The sequence below is a fragment of the Castanea sativa genome, chromosome 4 (assembly GCF_040712315.1).
Source record: "Castanea sativa cultivar Marrone di Chiusa Pesio chromosome 4, ASM4071231v1".
In the NCBI taxonomy this organism is placed as follows: domain Eukaryota; kingdom Viridiplantae; phylum Streptophyta; class Magnoliopsida; order Fagales; family Fagaceae; genus Castanea; species Castanea sativa.
Genome location: NC_134016.1, coordinates 20,893,835 through 20,913,753, shown reverse-complemented (window position 1 = coordinate 20,913,753; position 19,919 = coordinate 20,893,835). Strand labels below are relative to the sequence as shown.

Here is a 19,919-nt window from a genome sequence, read left to right as displayed (position 1 = left end):
ACTTTTCTCTCCAGATTTTCCTTCTGATTTGGAAGAAAAAAAAATGTGGACTTGGAGAGAAAACTTCTCCCGCGTTTTCTCTCCTTCCTATTTTCCTTTCCCAAACAAACAGTGGAAAACAGTATTTTCCACCCTATTTTCCTTTCTCTATTTTCCATCCTCCCTGTTTTCCACCCAAACGAACGGACCCTAAGAGTTTAAACCAAAAATTCCAAAATCCATGGCTATGTGCTGGTGACTTTAATGAATTGGTTTTAAGCGAAGAAAATTTGGGGGACAATAGACGAAGCAACAATCAAATGCAACTATTCAAAAATGCAATTGATGAATGTGGATTCATGGACCTAGGTTATTCGGGCTCAAAATTTACTTAGAGCAAACACTATGCAAACGGCCAGTCAATCTGGGAGAGATTGGATAGAGCTTTTTGCACTAATGATTAGTTCCATCAGTTTTCAGGTACAAAGGTTATCCATCTTACATGCACTACATCCGATCATATTCCTATATGGATTGTTCCAAATGGTCTTGATCCCCTTCCTGTAGCAAGGCCTTTTTCGATTTGAAGAACTGTGGCTTTTAGATATGGGTTGTGGATGGATAGTTGAAGCGGTATGGAGAAGACCAATTCCTAGTGAACCCAAAAAGCAAGTGATAAAAAAAATATCAAAGTGTGGTAGCAAATTAACACAATGGAGCTGTAGGAATTTTGGGAATGTAAGAAGGGAGCTGGGGGAGAAAAGGAAGCTACTGGCTAGTGTCAAATAAGAAGCTATTCAAACAAGTTGCAATTTTTAGGTTAGGGAGATAAAAATGGAAATTAATGATTTATTAATCAAGGAGAATAAATGTGGAGACAACGAGCAAAATCATTCTGGCTGGTTGATGGAGACAAAAATTCTAAATACTTCCACAGCAGGGCAACCCAAAGGCATTAAGGAAACATAATCTTGGGTGTTCAAAATTCAATGAGGAGATGGGTTCATCATCCAGAGGATATTGCCGAGTCCTTCACTAAGTTCTATCAAAACCTATTTGTCTCCTCAAATCCGACCATTGGAAAAGTAGCCATGAATCCATTGGTCAAAATTGTCACCAATGATATGAATGCACAATTGTCATAAGATTTCTTGGAGTGATATAGACACTCGATTTTGCACCTATAATTTAATCTTGGAAGATGGATAAAATGACCATTTCATATACTTAAAAATCATAGTTGCATTATGTGCATTAATTCATTCATTGCATATCATAATAATGATCTTAAGGTTCTAACGGTCGCGACGGTATGACCAATTCCCAAATCGGACCGTCGGATTGAAAGATATCACAAAATCAAGTTTTCATGGTCTGCATGCATTTTGTTTGGGTGCAACTGACCACATGTGATTAATTAAAATTAATTCTGATTGGTTAAACAATTAAAATTAATTAAATAATTTGTGATTGATTGTTGGTTTTTGTTAGAAATAAGTCTGCTTGTATGGGAATAAAATGGATAATCATATGACAAGGGAATTGTTGATAATTAAGTCTTTTTAGAATATTTATCTATCAGATCACTACTTTTTTAAAGACCTGATTATCAAAATAAAATGGATTAATTTTATAATACGAGTTAAAAACACATCCAGGTGTAATTCTTGACTCAGAAAATTCCTAAAAAAGAGTCTAAATTGAACCAAAATTGGAAGTGGGGCTCGACACATGAGAGGGCTAATCGGCACTATTGGGGTGCCAATCGGCACATGGTAAGTACTGATTGGCACAACTCGGAGGCCCGGCTCAGAAACCCTTTGAATAAGTTAAAACACATTTGTTACGAATTTTTGGGGATAACGACGCAATCTAATTTGTATCTGATCATATTCAGCTTATTTTTCAAGCATCCAACCTCTATAAATAGGGGAAAAACATTAGAAATTAGGGCCTTCTTTTTTTTTTTTAACTTCTTTGCTCCCCTTATGTTAAAGATGTTTTGGAAGCCTTGGCTTTAAGAATTTCTGTTTGTAAATGAACATATTTTAGATCTCAAAGAGGTTGAACTTCTTTCATTTCTAAAGTATTCTTTCATTGAAGGGTACATTCATGCAAGTAGGTCTTTACCCCCATTCTTTATTTATTCTTTTCTTTCTTATTTGATATGTGTGTTTTGTTCATTGCATGATTTTCCGGAATGTATGTTTGATTTTATTCATTGTTGATACAATCTTGTTCATATTTTTTTCTACTATGCTCACATGTTTAATTTGTTATTTAATAGTTATTAACATGTCAAGGTTTAAGATTTAGTCCTTTAAATTTCAAGATCTGCAATTAATTACTAAAAACTTTTTTTTAAAAAAAGAACAATGATCTATATTTTCATTAAATACAGATCTGAAATTTTTTCTGAATAAAAACTGATCTATATTTTCATTAAATACATATCTGAAATTTTTTCTAAATAAAAAATGATCTGTATTTTCATTAAATACAGATCTGAATTTTTTTTTGAATAAAAATTGATCCGTATTTTCCTTAAATACAGATCTGAAATTTTTTCTGAGTAAAAACTGATTTGTATTTTCATTAAACACAGATCTAATTTTTTTTTTTTGTATAAAAACTTATTTGTATTTTCATTAAATATAAATTTTAAATTTTTTCTGTATAAATATTGATCTGTATTTTCAACAGATTTAAAATTTTTCTGTATGAAAACAGATCTGTATTCTCATTAAATACAGATCTAAAATTTTCTACCTACAAAAAACAAATCTATGTTTTCATTAAATACAGATCTGGAAATTTTTTTGCATATAGGAACTGATCTGTATTTTCATTAAATATATATTTGAACCTTTTTTTTTATAATAAAAAATGTTTTCTTCAATGTAAAATATCACTAATTTTGGTGTTTCTTTTTTAAATAAAAAATTGCAGATTTTGAATTCTAAAAGAGTGATTTTGTTAGGGACATATTTGATGTAAATGGCTAACTCTTTGACAAATTGCACTTTACTTGTAATTGGGTAGATCTAGGATGGTTTAAGACTTCAAGAAATATGTTGTTCAAGTCAAGTGTTAAAGCCATGAAAATTTGTCCAAGAAACAACTGAAGAAGTGTTGCTCATTAAAGCTCGACAGATGTCTCGACAGAAGCCTATCTATCGAGATATAATGTTAAAACTCGATAGTAGCTTGACATAAGCTGTATCTGTCGAGAATTAAGAAATCAGAATTTTCAAATCTGATTACACGCATATTCTTGAATATTTGTTTAGGGTTTCTTTTTTCACAACTTTAGACATATATAAGACTTAGTTTAAAGGTCGTCGTAATATACACAAGATTATGCAAACAAAATTCAAGCATATTGTGACCTAGTTCATCATTCTCTCTAGAGAAGCTACTGTTAGGATGTGTGCTCCTAAATCCTATTGAATGATACTATGTATGACTTAATGTTATGATTAATAAAGTTATTTTATTATTATCTAAAATAATGATAACATGAATATTTGAACATTATCATATAGTCCATGGGATGCATTGTATGTGATTCATGTGAAAAGTCACAGAAGATATAAATCACAAGTTCTTTGCAAACTTAGAATTATAGTTCGTAGTCAGTGATGAAATTGGGTATTTCATCTGCGAAGACTATAACATATCAACTAAGATGATTTGTCTTGATCATGAAAGTGGAGACTTCTAATTGGTTTGTTGATATGTTTTAAGAGTTAAGACATATTGAACTGGACTGCTGTGAGATTTATTATTCTTCTAACGACTGTCAAATGAATAATAAATCTCATAATTTCTATTTACATGAACTCTTAATCCTGAGTGAATAATGGACCTGATCATGAAATGTAGGTTGCTTTGATATATCAGGAGTGAGATCTAAAGTCACAATCAAAATCTCATTATGTTGGGCAGCTACATTTAGTGTTGATGGAACATATATTCTCGAGATGGAATTCATAATCTCTTAACGGAGATATAAAATATTCCCTTGAGATAAGTTTAATGGGTTTGGTTATTCAGAGTGTTAGACCTAACCACTTTAGTAAGGAGATACTAAAGTATATATTTATGAAATTGGATTTCATAAATATATGATGAATAACTTAAAAAATTAAACCGGGTACTCAAGGATTAAGATGTAGTAATCTTTAAAGTGACAGTTTATATTCATGACTTTGTATTACTACGAATATTTTATGAAGGGGTTGCATGTATAATAAAGTCTTGGGATATAATTTATTAATAAGGCTTAGAGTGCAATTATATTTATATAGTGGTATTAAATGTAATTAATGGTAATTTTGGACTTGTTAATGTTAGGATTAGTGCCCTTAAATCCTATTGTATGATGCTATGTATGTTATTATATATGATATTATGTATGACTTAATATTGTGATTAATAAATTTGTTTTATTATAATATAAAATAATGGTAACATGAATATTCAGACATTATCATATAGTCTATGAGATGCATAATATGTGATTTAGTCACAGAAGATATAAGTCACAAATTCTTTGTAAACTCAGAATTTTAGTTCATAATCGGTGATGAAATTGGGCGTTTCATCTACGAAGACTATAACATATCAACTAAGATGATTTGTCTTGATCATAGAAGCGGAGACTTCTAGTTAATGTGTTGATATGTTTTAAGAGTTAAGACATACTGAGCTAGATCGCTGTGAAATTTATTATTCTCCTAATGACTGTCAAATGAATAATAAATCTCATGACTTCTATTTACATGAACTCTTAATCTTGAAAGGATAATGGACCTTATCATGAAGTGTAGGTTGCTTTGATATATCAGGAGTGAGATCTATACTAACGATCAAAACCTCAGTATGTTGGGCAGCCACATTTAGTGTTGATGGAACATATATTCTCGAAATGGAATTCATAGTCTCTTAACAAAAATATAAAATATTCCCTTGAGATAAGTTTAATGGGTTCAGTTATTCAGAGCATTAGGCCTAATCACTTTAGTAAGGAGTTACTAAAGTATATATTTATGGAATTAGATTTCATAAATATATAATGAATAACTTTAAAGGAGGGTACTCAATAAATTAAGATTTAGTAATCTATAAAGTGACAGTCTACATTCATGACTTTGTATTACTATGAATATTTTATGATGTGGTTGCATGTACAATAAAGTCTTGGGATATAATATATAAATAAGGTCTAGAGTGCAATTATATTTATATAGTGGTATCAAATATAATTAATGGTAACTTTGGACTTGTCAAGAGTTAACAGAAAAGCCCAAGGCCCATTGGAGCTAGTGTCTTATTGGTCCCTTTTGGTCACACTCCAAGCCACACACTTAAACCCAATTGGAAAGACCCAAAAGGTCAGCCCAATTAGATAATTAGTTAGATACAAAAGGAAAAACAGATAGAATTTTTAATAATGAGAATATTTTGTAAGAGAACACTATTGTGAAATGGTGTGTGTGTGAGAGTGAGACACTCTAACATTCTCCCTTGAGAACTGATTGAGAGACCACACATCTTGGGCGTTAGTGAAATTGGAGTGAAGATTGAAAGTGTTCACGAGAACTTCTGATCTTTGGTTTTGAATTTCATCGCTCCAAGGTACGCTCTCTTGTTCTTGAATTTTGAAACTTAAATAATGCATGTTATCGATTGTGAATGAAGTAGATCCGTTAAATTTTCGCTGCGTATGTTTTGTATGAGATACAAAGCATGTTTAATCTTACAGTTAAGAGTTGACAGAAAATGCCAAGTCCCATTGGAGCTAGTGTCTTATTGGTCCCTTTTGGTTCCACTCCAAACCACACACTAAAACCCAATTGGAAAGGCCCAATAGGCCAGCCCAATAATCAGTTAGATATAAAGAGAGAAACATACAGAATTTTAAGATTAGAGAAATATCATTATGAAATAGTGTGTATGTGTAAGTAAAACCACTTGATTATTCTCTCTTGGAAACTGATTGAGAGACCACATTTCTTGGGCGTAAAGTAGAATTAGAGTAAAGATTAAAAGTGTTTTCAAGTACTTCTAATATTTTGTTTTGAATTCACTACACCAAGGTACGCTATCTTGTTCTTAAATTCTGAAATTTACATAGTGCATGTTATCAGTCATAAATGAAATAGATCCGTATTTGTTGCTTCTGTTGTGTGTTTTGTATGAGATACAAAACCAGATTTTCCAACAGCTACTACATCTTTGTGCCAAGGGTTTTGTGATCAATGAGCTTCTTGATCTTCATGTTGATGAACTAAAGAACTTTGCAGCCAACATCTTCCTCAAGTTGGTGTATTAGTCACGTATTGAGATCCATGCATCATTGGTTAGTCACGTACTGAGATTTGTGCATTATAAAGAGAGATTGCCGTTACAATACAAGTCCAATTGGGTATTGGGGTAAGGGTTTAACTGTAGGTTGGTATTAGGTATTGGGGTTCCTTTTATTTGTAGCCGCTTGTGATTGATAATAGTGGATTCTTGGAGTGGTGACCTTAAATTCACCCAGTGGGGTTTTGTCTTGAAGGTTTTCTCCATTTGTAAACAAATCTCCATGTCAAATTTATTTTCTACTGCATTTAACTTAGTTGGTGATTTGTTTGTGATACCACGCTTATTGTCTATTAAATTGACTTAATTAATTAACTTGGATAATTATTTAATTAATTTGCCAAAGAGTCAATACATTTTTGGCCTAAGAAGTTGTATTAGAGCAGGCACACTTTGATTAGGTTTTAATCTTTACTGTGTGATCCATTGACTCCCGTTGTCATGGAAACTCTTGATTGTTTTGATTTGCATGATCTTGTGTTGTATGATGATGATAATATTCAAGATGCCTATTGCAAGCTTTATAATTTTTGTATGAAATTTCTTGAATGTTCCACAAAATTAAAAGCTAATTTTAAAAAGGTCAAACTTGAAAGAGATTAATTGATTGCAAAATTGGATGAAGCTAATAATTTGAATGAGAAATTTAAAAATCAAATTTCATCTCAGGTGGACAAAATTAAAAGTTTGGAAGAACAACTAGTTGAATCTAAAACCGAAGTTGAAAAATTAACTAGTGCCAAACTTGTTGTAGAGCCTAACTCAAAAGAAAAATATTTTTATATTCTTCATTTAAAAGGAATAATGAAGAGTTGAATGCTAATATTGCTAGGATAGACAAAGGTAAAAAATCTGATGTTAACGCTGAAGTTTCTAAATCTATGTCTAAAACTCCTCCTAGGTTGAATAAAAATTCTTAATTTGTCCCCGCTTGTCATCATTGTCATATTGTTGATCATATTAGGCCAAATTGTCATAAGTTGTCAACCTCTAAGGTTAGACCTCCTTCTAGGAAGCCGAGTAGCTCTAAAATTACTCATGTTTGTCACCATTGTGGTGGTTTTGGTCACACCCGCCCTAATTGTTTCAAGTTGTTTCCTCATAAGCGAGTATCCAACAGGTCTCATCCATTGTCACCTAGATGTATGTTTGTTTAAATGTGAATTGTGTGTTGGTAGGTTTGGATTGGGTTTTGCCCATGATGCACTTAAATTTTGCATGTCACATGTTTATGTATATTTCATGCATATGTCTCTTTTCTTTCCTTTCTATGTCTATGTTGTGATATGTTCTTGATCCTTTTCTTGCTCTCTCTCTCTTTGTTAGACTAGGTCATGGCACCCAAACGCAAATCTACTTTAGCTTAGAACCCTCTTCGAGGTTTTTGGTCATCTTCTTCTTCCAATCCTCCCTCTCACGTTCAGTTCCGTGATGAGAAGGCCCGAAAGGATTTCTCGGAGAACTTTCAGCGATGTGGCATTCATTTGAAGCGCTAAGTTTATGCATGATGCACTTAAATTTTGCATGTCACATGTTTATGTATATTTCATGCATATGTCTCTTTTCTTTCCTTTCTATGTCTATGTTGTGATATGTTCTTGATCCTTTTCTTGCTCTCTCTCTCTTTGTTAGACTGGGTCATGGCACCCAAATGCAAATCTACTCTAGCTTAGAACCCTCTTCGAGGTTTTGGGTCATCTTCTTCTTCCAATCCTCCCTCTCACGTTCAGTTCCGTGATGAGAAGGCCCGAAAGGACTCCTTGGAGAACTTTCAGCGATGTGGCATTCATTCGAAGCGCTAAGTCATTCTGTCGGACTTTTCCGACACTCCTCTCCCCACCGTCATTTGGACCCTGGGTTGGGCTTCTCTCTGTGAGAGTCTGTTGAGGTGTCCCGTCATGATTATACAGGTGTTTTACTCCAATAGACACGGTATCGATACCTCTGTGCCTCAGTTTGCTACTTTCATTCGAGGTACATGTATCATAGTTACTCCGGATCTTATATCCGAGGTACTACATATACCTAGGGTAGCGCATCCTGACTATCCTGGCTGTGATCGTCTCCGGACTGTGTCTAGAGACGAGCTTCTCTTTCACTTCGATAGGACTCCTTCCACATGGGGTAGTAAGGTAAACACCCCATGCTTGGGCTTTACCAAAGGCTCGAGGTTTCTTAACATGGTGATGACATTTATTCTTACTCATTTGTCTCACTATAACTCTATCACAAAGCCTCGTGTTCATTTACTTTTATCTCTCTTAAAAGATCTCTCTATAGACTTCCCCTCTCACTTCATCACTTCTATCTTGATGTCTATTAGGATATAGCGACCCATGATAAGCTCATATTTCCTTCGGTTATCACGCGAATCCTTTGCCACTTTTCCATTCCCATTCCCGATTCTCCTTTCTTCACCACTATGGGAGCCATCGATGCCGGTTCTGTTCAACGAAGTGAGGCTCAACTTTGACCGAAGTGGCCATGTGTGGAGTCTACCGATCCTACAACTTCTGCTGTTCCTTCCACCTCTGCTCCTTCTTCCTCTTCTAGTGGTATGACCTTGGAGGCTATCATGGTACAGCTTCAGCGCATGGATGCTCGCCTTGATACTCTCTTTGATGAGCTGTGTCAAGTGAACACCCGTGTCGGTCGTATAGCATGACAACAGACTTGCCTTGGTGGCTTCGCTTCGACAGATGAGGATGGTGAGGATAGTGATGATGGTGATGAGGATGCTACGTCTCAGTGACTTACCCTTTGTCATTCATGACAAAAATGGGGAGTAGTTTTGGGGTAAGAGTAGTCTTGTACTTAGAGGGAGAGTATGTATAGGACATTTTTTTTAGGGGGGAGTGTCTGTGCATTTTTTGAAGGATGTAGTGAGGTTCTTTTGTATTTCTTTTCTTTCTTTACTTTTACCTCATGTATACTAGTCTTGTGACCATTTATTTATTTACATACATTGTACTTATCTTTTGATTTATATGATGATGTATGTTTCTTCACCTATCTCTCCATGTGTTATTTATTTTCTCTCTTTATACACATGTTTCTTTATGTATGAAATCTTTTATTTTTGTTTCACACAAGATTCCTTGATGAGTTTTGTTTAGGTGTTTCAGAAAGACAAGTTGTTATTGTTAGGATTAGTGCCTTTAAATCCTATTGTATGATATTATGTATGACATTATGTATGACATTGTGCATGACTTAATATTGTGATTAATAAAGTTGTTTTATTATTATCTAAAATAATAGTAACATGAATATTGAGACATTATCACATAGTTTATGAGATGCATAGTATATGATTTATATGATTTAGTCACAGAATATATAAGTCACAAGTTCTTTGTAAACTCAAAATTTATAGTTAGTAGTCGATGATGAAATTGGGCATTTCATCTGCGAAGATTATAACGTATCAACTAAGATGATTTGTCTTGATCATGAAAGTGGAGACTTTTAGTTGATATGTTGATACGTTCTAAGAGTTAAGACATATTGAACTAGATCGCTGTGAGATTTATTATTCTCCTAACGACTGTCAAATGAATAATAAATCTCACGACTTCTATTTGCATGAACTCTTAATCCTGAGTAAATAATGGATCTGATTATGAAATGTAGGTTGCTTTAATATATTAGGAGTGAGATCTAAAGTCACGATCAAAACCTCAGTATGTTGGGCAGCCACATTTAGTGTTGACGGAACATATATTCTTGAGATGAAATTCATAATCTCTCAACGGAGATATAAAATATTCCCTTTAAATAAGTTTAATGGGTTTGGTTATTCAGAGTGTTAGGCCTAACCATTTTAGTAACGAGTTACTAAAGTATATATTTATGAAATTGGATTTCATAAATATATGATGAATAACTTAAAGGATTAAACCGGGTACTCAAGGATTAAGATGTAGTAATTTTCAAAGTAGCAGTCTATATTTTATGACTTTGTATTACTACGAATATTTTATGAAGGGGTTGCATGTATAATAAAGTCTTGGGATATAATTTATTAATAAGGTCTAGAGTGCAATTATATTTATATAGTGGTATTAAATATAATTAATGGTAACTTTGGACTTGTCAAGAGTTGACGGAAAAACCCAAGGCCTATTGGAGCTAGTGTCTTATTGGTCCCCTTTGGTCCCACTCCAAGCCACACACTAAAGCCCAATTGGAAAGGCCTAATAGGCCAGTCCAATTAGATAATTAGTTAGTTATAAAGGGAGAAACATACAAAATTTTTTTATTATTAGAGAAATAATAAGAAAGAGACATCATTGTGAAATGGTGTGTATGTGTAAGTGAAGCCACTCAATCATTCTCCCTTAGAAACTGATTGAGAGACCGTGCTTCTTGGGCGTAAAGTGGAATTAGAGTGAAGATTAAAAGTGTTCCTAAGTGCTTTCGTTCTTTTGTTTTGAATTTCACCACACCAAGGTACGCTTTCTTGTTCTTAAAATTCTAAAATTCACATAGTGCATGTTATCAATCATGAATGAAATAAATCTTTGTTTGTTGCTTCCGCTGTGTGTTTTGTATGAGATACAAAACCAGTTTTTCCAACAGTTAAAGTCTACCATGCCATGAACTCTCTTCTTGCAAAGTTTTTCAAGAGTTTGTATTAGGGTTAGATTTATTTTGTATTTCAATAAGTGATTATGAATTTAGTGATTTAAGACTTCTCTCGTGATTCATTTGTTTGTTGTGGTTTTGTCACGGATTGCCAAAGGGGGATATTGCTAGGGACATATTTGATGTAATTGACTAATCCTTTGATAAAACGCACTGTACTTGTAATTGGGTAGATTTAGGATGGTTTAAGACTTCAAGAAACATGTTCTTTAAGTCAAGTGTTAAAGACATGAAAATCTATCCAAGAAACAAGTGAAGAAGTGCTGCTCATTAAAGCTTGACAGATGTCTCGACAGAAGCCTATCTATTGAGATTTAATGTTAAAGCTCGACAGCAGCTGGACACAAGCTGTATCTGTCGAGAATTACGAAATCTAAATTTTCAGATCTGATTACACGCATATCCTTGAATATTTGTGTAGGGTTTCTTTTCTCACAACCCTAGACATATATAAGGCTTAGTTTAAAGGTCGTCGTAATATGCACAGGATTATGTAAACAGAATTCAAGCATATTGTGACCTAGTTCATCATTGTCTCTGGAGAAGTTACTACGTCTTTGCACCAAGGGTTTTGTGACCAAGGAGCTTCTTGATCTTCATGTTGATGAACTGAAGAACTTTGGAGCTAACATCTTCCTCAAGTTGGCGTGTTAGTCACGTACTGGGATTTATGCATTGAAAGGAGAGATTGCCGCTACAATACAAGTCCAATTGGGTATTGAGGTAAGGGTTAAACTGTAGGTTGGTATTAGGTACTGAGATTTCTTTTACTTGTAACCACTTGTGATTGATAACAGTGGATTCTCGGGAGTGGTGACCTTAAATTCACCCAGTGGGGTTTTGCCTCGGACGTTTTCCCCATTCATAAACAAACCACCGTGTCAAATTTATTTTCAGCTGCACTTAACTTAGTTGGTGATTTGTTTGTGCTACCATGTTTATTGCATGTTAAATTGACTTAATTAATTAATTAATTTGCCAAAGGGGTCAATACATTTTTGCCCTATCAGAATTAATCTTGAATTTGGGAATTTTAATATGTCATGCATCATCCAAATGGGTATATAAATGGTCATTTAGAGTCTAGAAGACCAGACTCTGTCTGGGCAAAATGGGTGTCGAACACCTTCCCATTCTGTAACCTACCCCCGAATCTAGATTTTGGTTCGTAGATAGTGTGTTTTGTTTTCTTTTTTTAGATGGTAATCTAGGAAACAAAGTCTGGTAATTTTCCTTTTTTCGATTGTAATCTAGGAAACAAAGCTTTGTAATTTTTTTACTAGATTGTAATTTAGGAAAAAAAGCCATGTATATTTCATTTTTATCAAATTGTAATTTATTCAAATTAATGAGAGGTTGTATTATTCAAGTATGTACCTTGTGTATTTCTTTCTGTTTTCTTATTTTTTTGTAACAAAAAAAAAAAAGTGGCGACTCTATATAAAATCCTAAAAGGGGAAGGTGTCGATGCCTCACCCCTTTTCTAAGAGCACCATTAGAAGCTACTTTTCTTGGTCTCTCATATTGGTGACTCTGCTGGGGATGTCGAGAGCTAAGTTTCGCATTAGACTTCAAATGACCAATTTTTGTTTGGTTCCTTATGTCTTAGATTATTTGTATGATATTTTGTTTAAAGTTGCCATTTTGGTTGTTAAAAGCTTTCCTTAACAGTCATAGTGTGTGCCATCGAAACAACAAATATGCATGTACCTTTCTCAACATATGGTGGTAGTAACCATGGATCGCTGATTTTCATTAGATTCAAATACCCAGTGGTGAACTCATCAACTTATAGCCTAAAATCACTAGATCATTTCTTGTTGACTAAAAAGGATAAACCATGCTGTTTGGACCAACATAATGTTCATCACATTACAAGTTAGGAGGTGTAACATCCTAGCTATGGGAAACAATGAAACAATAAACCTACCCTATAATGTAATGACCTAGAACCTATCCTTAGGCCAATCCATGTTAAAATTGCATTGCATTTTGTGCTTGTTTTTTTGGTTGATAGATTGATGTAGATGGGGACCTTGCTTTGTTTGACCCAACAAAGCCTCTTCTTAAGAAAGAATTTGGTCAAGTTCAGAGGGAAGACTCTAAAGAGAATCCAAGAACGATAGCCAAGCTAGCAGTTCCAATTCCAAGCCTATCATAGTACTGAAGCCCTTGAGTATAGAAGGCACTCCACAGTTACAACATCTCAACCCTGTGTTCGACTTGCAAGACAGCCTAAGCCATAAGAAATCTGAAGACTCTGTCACCATGGCAGAGGGGTAAGAGCACCCAAACATTGAAGAGCCAATGAACACTCAAGAGCTACTGAACACTATGATGGTAAGCCAAATTCAGTTAAGGGAAGACATGAACCTTATCGTACAACAGTTTTAGAACCTGAAGGGTACGAAGAGGAAAGCAAGACCGATCAGAATCCCCCTATCTCGGAGAGTAAGAAGAAGATAAATGAGAAGATAAGTAAGATGGAAGAGATGATCAAAAGGGCCCACAAGATGGAAGATCTCATGGATTGCCCCCAAAGTTCAAGATGCCGATCTTAGACAAGTTTGACGGCACTGACTGCCCCAAATCCCACCTAAAGATGTACATGACGGCTATGCAGCCTTTGGGAGTTATTGAAGAAATGTTGGCAAAAATGTTCCAAAACACCTTGACTGGAGCCGCTTTTAGGTGGTTCCTTAATGTTGAAGACAATAGAGCAAGAAACTGGGAAGACATTTGTAGGGAGCTTCACAACCAGTAAAAGTACGATATGGAAGTGGATGTGACAAGGAGAGATTTGGAGACCACTAAACAAGAGCCGCAAGAGTGATTCTCCGCCTTCATTGCCAAGTGGAGATCCAAAGCTGCACAAATGATGAATATGCCAAATGAAGAAGAGCAATTAACCATAGTTGTAAAAAACTTGTTACCTATATACCATAAATATCTATTTGGTTAGTACTTTTCGAATTTTAAAGCCTTGATTGCTGCTGGTACTCAAATTGAGGATGCAATAACAAATGGAACCATAAAGAATGAGGATGCACCTAAGTTTAAAAAGAATTTTGGGTCTAGTTCCAAAATTGTAGAAGTCTCTAATATATTTAAAAATGATCCCTACCAACTTATTGTCATAGTGCAAATATCGTAAGGGCCGCCTCCAAGGCCTAGGAGGAAATTTCATGAACTGTATATGCCAATGAGTCATGTGTTTAAAGAACTGAAAGTAAAGGAATTACTAAAACCCTTAGACCCAAAACCAGTCCCATACCCATTACCTGTAAGGTTTGATGTGAGTAAAAGGTGTGCCTACCATCAAGGCCCAGGCCATGACACTGATAAGTGTTATAACCTTAGTCATGTAATCCAAGATTTAATAAACACTAAGGTGATTGCACCGCCTATGAGGCTCAGTATCACCAATAATCCCTTGCACAACCATAATCTTGGGAGAGGACCAAAGATTAATTGTTCGATATTTGAAGAAGAAAGAGAAGAGGACTCGTTTGAGTTGATCTATGACCTACCCGAATGCTTTATGATGACTTAGGAAGAGTTAATGGGTATAACGTCTGCTGTAAGGTATGATATATGGAGTGAGGATACTATAGAAATCCCAAATTACCCAATATCCACATACGGGGGGAGACACTTCAAACCCTAATCAAATGATCCAACATCCATATATAGGGGGAGACACTTCAAACCCCAATCAAATGATCCAACATCCACATATGGGTGGAGACATTTTAAACCCCAATCAAATAACCCAACATCCACATATGGGAAGAGACGCTTCAAACCCCAATCAAATGACCTAACATCTACATATAGGGAGAGACACTTCAAACACCAATTAATTGATTTAACATCCACATACGAGGGGGGATACTTCAATCCCCAAGACACTGAATCAAATGACCCATCAAAAATTGCCCACATCACAAGGGGGGGAGACACTTCAAGCCCCCACATTTAGAGACAGACAACACGATAGAGGCCTTGAACAAGTCTACCTATCAAACACCTAATGAAGAGGATGAGGTCCTCAAGTAGTTGTAGAGGACGCAAGCCAATATATCTTTATGGGGTTTACACATGGCCTCATACAAGCATCGCTAGAATCTGGCAGACCTTCTCAATGAAATCCAAGTTCTTACAACCACTACTTCTCAAGATCTAAATGCTATGATTGGGTCTATAAGTAGGGAACTTACTATTTCTTAATCTGATAAAGATTTGAAAAATAAGGCAAACACCACAATGACCTATTGCGCACATTATTGTAATGCCAAAGGCAAGAGAATCCCAATGGTCCTAATTAATGACGGAAGTGCCTTGTATGTGTGTCCTTTAAAGACTGCAAATTGCCTAGGCTTGAGCATTGAGGATTTTGTGCTAATTGATCAACATATGAGAGCATATGACAACAGTAGAAGGGAGGTTTTGGGAACTGTAACACTAGAGCTCACCATAGGCCAATGATTAAGAAAGTATAATTCCAAGTGCTGAATATAGCTTCGTGCTTCAATATGCTCCTTGGACGACCATGGATCTAAGGTACAGAAGCCATGCCTTCATCCCTATACCAAAAGTTTGATTTTTGCATGAAGGAGCCATAGTTACAATATATGGCGATACTTTGACCGTACCAAGGCCTTTTTTTGGTATCGATTCTGAGAAGGAGCCATTAATCCTGGACAGCTTTGAGATTAAAAACCCTAGTTTTGCAAGAATAGAAGAAGAGGTTGAAAAGGTCCTTATGGATTTTGATCCCTACAGCAATAATAATGTGGTGGCAATGATAAGAAAGATGAGTTATTTTTTTGGGGATGAACTTAAGGAAGACAGTGACAGGGGCAGCTGTTTGAGTTTTGACAATTCCTACTACCATGCCACCTTTTTGGCTATGTTATAAACCTACGGATAATGACTTGGTAGAAATGGAAGTAAGGAGAACGGCCCGTGCAAAGGCCAAAACAAAGGGACTTCCTTGTCCTTTGGAACACCTAAAGCCTTACACTCCCACATTAAATGGAAAGTTTGTCAAAGCTAGAGATAGTCAATGCAATTGGGGATTCCCTGAATCGAGATACGATCTTGAGTTAAAAACAATGGTGCTTGGATTTGAGCTATTCTTTGATTATGACAACAAGCTCCCAGAACTGAAGAAGGAAGGTACAAATTGGGCCCCAACTAATTGGGCTGATTACATGGATCTTGATGCAATGACTACGCTTTTGGGAGATGCTATCTGTAATTTAGAACGAGAAGAATACTAGGAGGCTTGCCAACATGCATTGAAAAACCCATATGAAGCAAGAACAAATGATGAAAATGAGGAAGGGGGAGAATCCCCTAGTGGTGATGGTGAAAGTAGTAACAACAAGAGTGATAATAGTGGCGATAGCAGTAATAGTGACAATGGAGATAGTGGGGAAAATAATAGCAATGATAGTGATAGTGAAAAGAGCAGTAGTGAAGATTATGATAGCCAAGATAGTGGCGATAATAGGGAATAACCCCTAATGATAGAGAGGATGAAGATATGAGATCTTTCTATGAAGACCAGTTTGATGATGATGTGGACTACTATTATGGAGACATAGAGGATGATGCGGAAGTTGAGGGTGGAGATATAAAGGATGATGCAGAAACTGAGGGTGGAGATATAGAGGATAATGTAGAAGCCAAGGATGAAGATATAGGAGATGTTGCAGAAGCTAAAGATGAAGATGTAGAGGAGGATGCAGAAGCTAAAGGTATAGATTATGATGAATACCCTTATGGGCGACCCTCGGATTGGAGCTGCATTACTGATGTTAGTTCAAAATTAGGCCCTCAATATGACAAGCATGGTAGAGAAAATCCTGAGTTAGGGTCATTCCATAATTCAGAACTTGGCTCACTGACCCCATATACTGAGGAAGAAAATGACATTGATGCCAGATTGGCGGCACTAGATAGAAAGCTAATGATCCACAGTTTTAGAAACATAACTCTAGAGGACCTTGAACACGAAGATAAGAGAAAGGAAGGGAATGAATCAGAATACTTCCCCCAATACATCTGCCTAAGCAAAAAGGGAAGCAAGACCTATTTGAAGAGTGGATGGACAACATAGAACGCTAGGATGCCTATGTATTTGACAAGCCTATAGATATGGAAGTTGATGGTGAAAGCATGAATTATATAGATGAAGAGCCCAGAGTACTGATGTTGAGGGAAGAAATGACTCATTGGGAGTCAGCTGCCATTGTTGATGCCACAACCAAGTTAAAGAACTGGGCATGGAAGGGAGTTGCCCACCCCATGGAAGACATTCTAAAGAAGATCAAGATCATTGAGCCACTCATTCCTGCCAAAAACATTATCTCTATCCCTATTGAGTCTATCTTTGATAGTATTGTTATTCTTGTTGAGTCTGTTAAAAATTCTACTCCTTATAATGTGATTTCTGATTTTGCTTATTTTTTGGCTTTGAATGTTTTTATTTTGGAAAATGGTAAAGAAAATTTTAATAATGAGGAATAAAAACAAGGACGTGTAGAACCAATAAAAGAAGAGACCTAACCTATTAACTTGGGAACTAATGATGAACCTAAGACGGTAGAAATGGGTAACACCATAACCTCCTCTGAGAGAGATGCATTAGTCACATTACTGAATGAATTCAAAGAGGTATTTACATGGTTATACGAAGACAGGCCTAGGTCAATACAGATATAGTGCAACGTTGTATTCCAACTAATCCAACCATGAAGCCAGTCAAGTAGAAACTAAGAAGGATGAAGCCCGAGTGGACTCTCAAGATCAAAGAAGAAGTTAAGAAACAATACAATGCGGTATTTTTGAGGGTGGTTAACTACCTAGAATGGTTAGCTAAAGTGGTTCTAGTGTTGAAGAAGGACGGGAAGGTGAGAATATGTGTAGACTTCAGAGATCTTAATAAGGCTAGTCCGAGAGATGATTTTCCCTTGCCTCATATTGATATTCTAGTTGATAACATAACAGGACATGCCTTGCTGTCATTCATGGATGGCTTTTCAAGACACAATCAAATAAAGATGGCTCCAGAAGATATGGAGAAGACCTCCTTCATTACTCCATGGGGGACATATTGCTACAAAACAATGCCATTTGGTCTTAAGAATGCGGGCGCTACTTACCAACATGCAGCCACTACTCTGTTGCATGATTTGATACACAAAGAAGTAGAAGTTTATGTGGATGACATGATAGTGAAGTCTAAATACTGTGAAGGGCACATATTGGCTTTACGGAGGTTCTTTGAAAGAATCCAATTCTATGTTGTGATTAAATCCAAACAAGTGTACTTTTGACGTGACATTCGAAAAACTATTGGGATTTATGGTAAGTCAAAGGGGAATTGAAGTAGATCTTGACAAGATCAAGGAAATTATGGAGATGAAGCTTCCAAGGATTGAGAAGAAGATTTGAGGATTTTTAGGGAGGATACAATACATAAGCAGATTCATAGTCTAGCTAGCCATGACATGTGAGCCACTTTTTCGACTACTCAAGAAAGAAGTTCCCACGGTGTGGAACGAACAATGCTAAGAAGCTTTTGAGAAGATTAAAAGTTACTTGATGAAGCCACCAATACTGGTACCATCGGTACCTAAAAAGCCATTATTGTTATATCTCACAACCACAAATACAACAATGGGAGCTTTGCTTGCTCAGTACTTAGAGAAGTCTAGAAAAGAGAATGTAATTTATTATATTAGCAAGAAGATGTTTGCTTATGAAGAGAAGTATTCACCACTTGAGAAAACATGTGTAGCACTTGTATGGACAACCTGAAAACTTAGACATTACATGCTTGCTTTCAAGGTCTTGTTGATTGCAAGAATGGACCCTTTGAAATATCTGATGAAGAAACTAGGGAAGATGGCTAAATGGGTTCTGCTTTTGTTAGAATTTGATATCAAATATGTGACTCAAAATTCTGTAAAGGGAAGAGCAATTGCTGATCACTTAGTTCATTGTTTACTTGAAGAAGCTAAAGATATCCAAGGAGACTTTCTAGATGAGGATATCATGGAAATAGAGTTAGAACCATGGAAGATGTATTTTGACGGTGCAACTAATCAGAATAAAAGTGGTATTGGAGTTCTCCTAATTTCTCCAAAAGGGACACACATCTCATACTCTGGTAAGCTCAACTTTCTTGCCACTAATAATGTCACTGAATATGAAGCTTGCATTATGGGGTTACAAGCGGCCCTAGGTTTGGGAGTGAAAGAGTTGGAAGTATATGGTGATTCAGCCTTGATAATTTATCAGATCCAGAACAGATGGAAGATTAAGGAAGAAAAACTAATGCCTTATCATGAATGTCTTTAGAAGTTGGCATCGAAATTCGATAAGATTCAGTACCAATATGTGGCAAGAATACAGAATAAGATTGTAGATGCTTTAGCAACAATGGCATCCATAATGGATGGATCCAAGGAAGACGAAGCTCGACCGATAGTGGTCGAACAAAAAGAGGAGCCAACTTATTGTATGTCAATAGAAGGAGACGAGAGAATGAATGGGGAATGGGAATGGTATTTAGACATCTTGCAGTACTTCAAGGATGGGACATACTCGAAGTCTGCAGACAAGAATGACCAATAGACTATCAGAAGGTTGTCCATTAATTACATTATTTATGGTGAAAGGTTGTATAGAAAATCGTATGATGAAATTCATCTCCTTTGCGTGATTGCCAAAGACGCACAAAAAATAATTGAGGAGGTCCATGAGTTAAGTTATGGGCCACATATGAATGCACACATGCTGTTACAAAAGATAATGAGACAGGGTTAAAATTGACTACTATGGAACCAGATTGCGCAGTTCACGTTCAAAAATGCCATCAGTGCCTAGTCCATAGAGATCTAAAGCACATG

The 19,919-nt window shown here is 35.7% G+C and overlaps 1 protein-coding gene across 1 annotated transcript; it reads left to right on the top strand.

The window, feature by feature from the left end:
- The first annotated feature begins 18,873 nt into the window (after positions 1–18,873).
- Positions 18,874–19,644, top strand: LOC142632582 (uncharacterized). Its single transcript, XM_075806959.1, has 2 exons — positions 18,874–19,275; positions 19,369–19,644. The coding sequence occupies exons 1-2, from the start codon at positions 18,874–18,876 to the stop codon at positions 19,642–19,644; spliced, it is 678 nt and encodes a 225-aa protein (XP_075663074.1).
- The last annotated feature ends 275 nt before the right edge of the window (positions 19,645–19,919 follow it).

Excerpts from the sequence above, each read along its gene's own strand:
- LOC142632582 (XM_075806959.1), top strand. The coding sequence starts at position 18,874 with ATGGACCCTTTGAAATATCTGATGAAGAAACTAGGGAAGATGGCTAAA. Across the intron at positions 19,276-19,368 it reads TGGGAGTGAAAGAGTTGGAA|AAGTTGGCATCGAAATTCGA; the intron begins GTATATGGTGAT and ends GAATGTCTTTAG.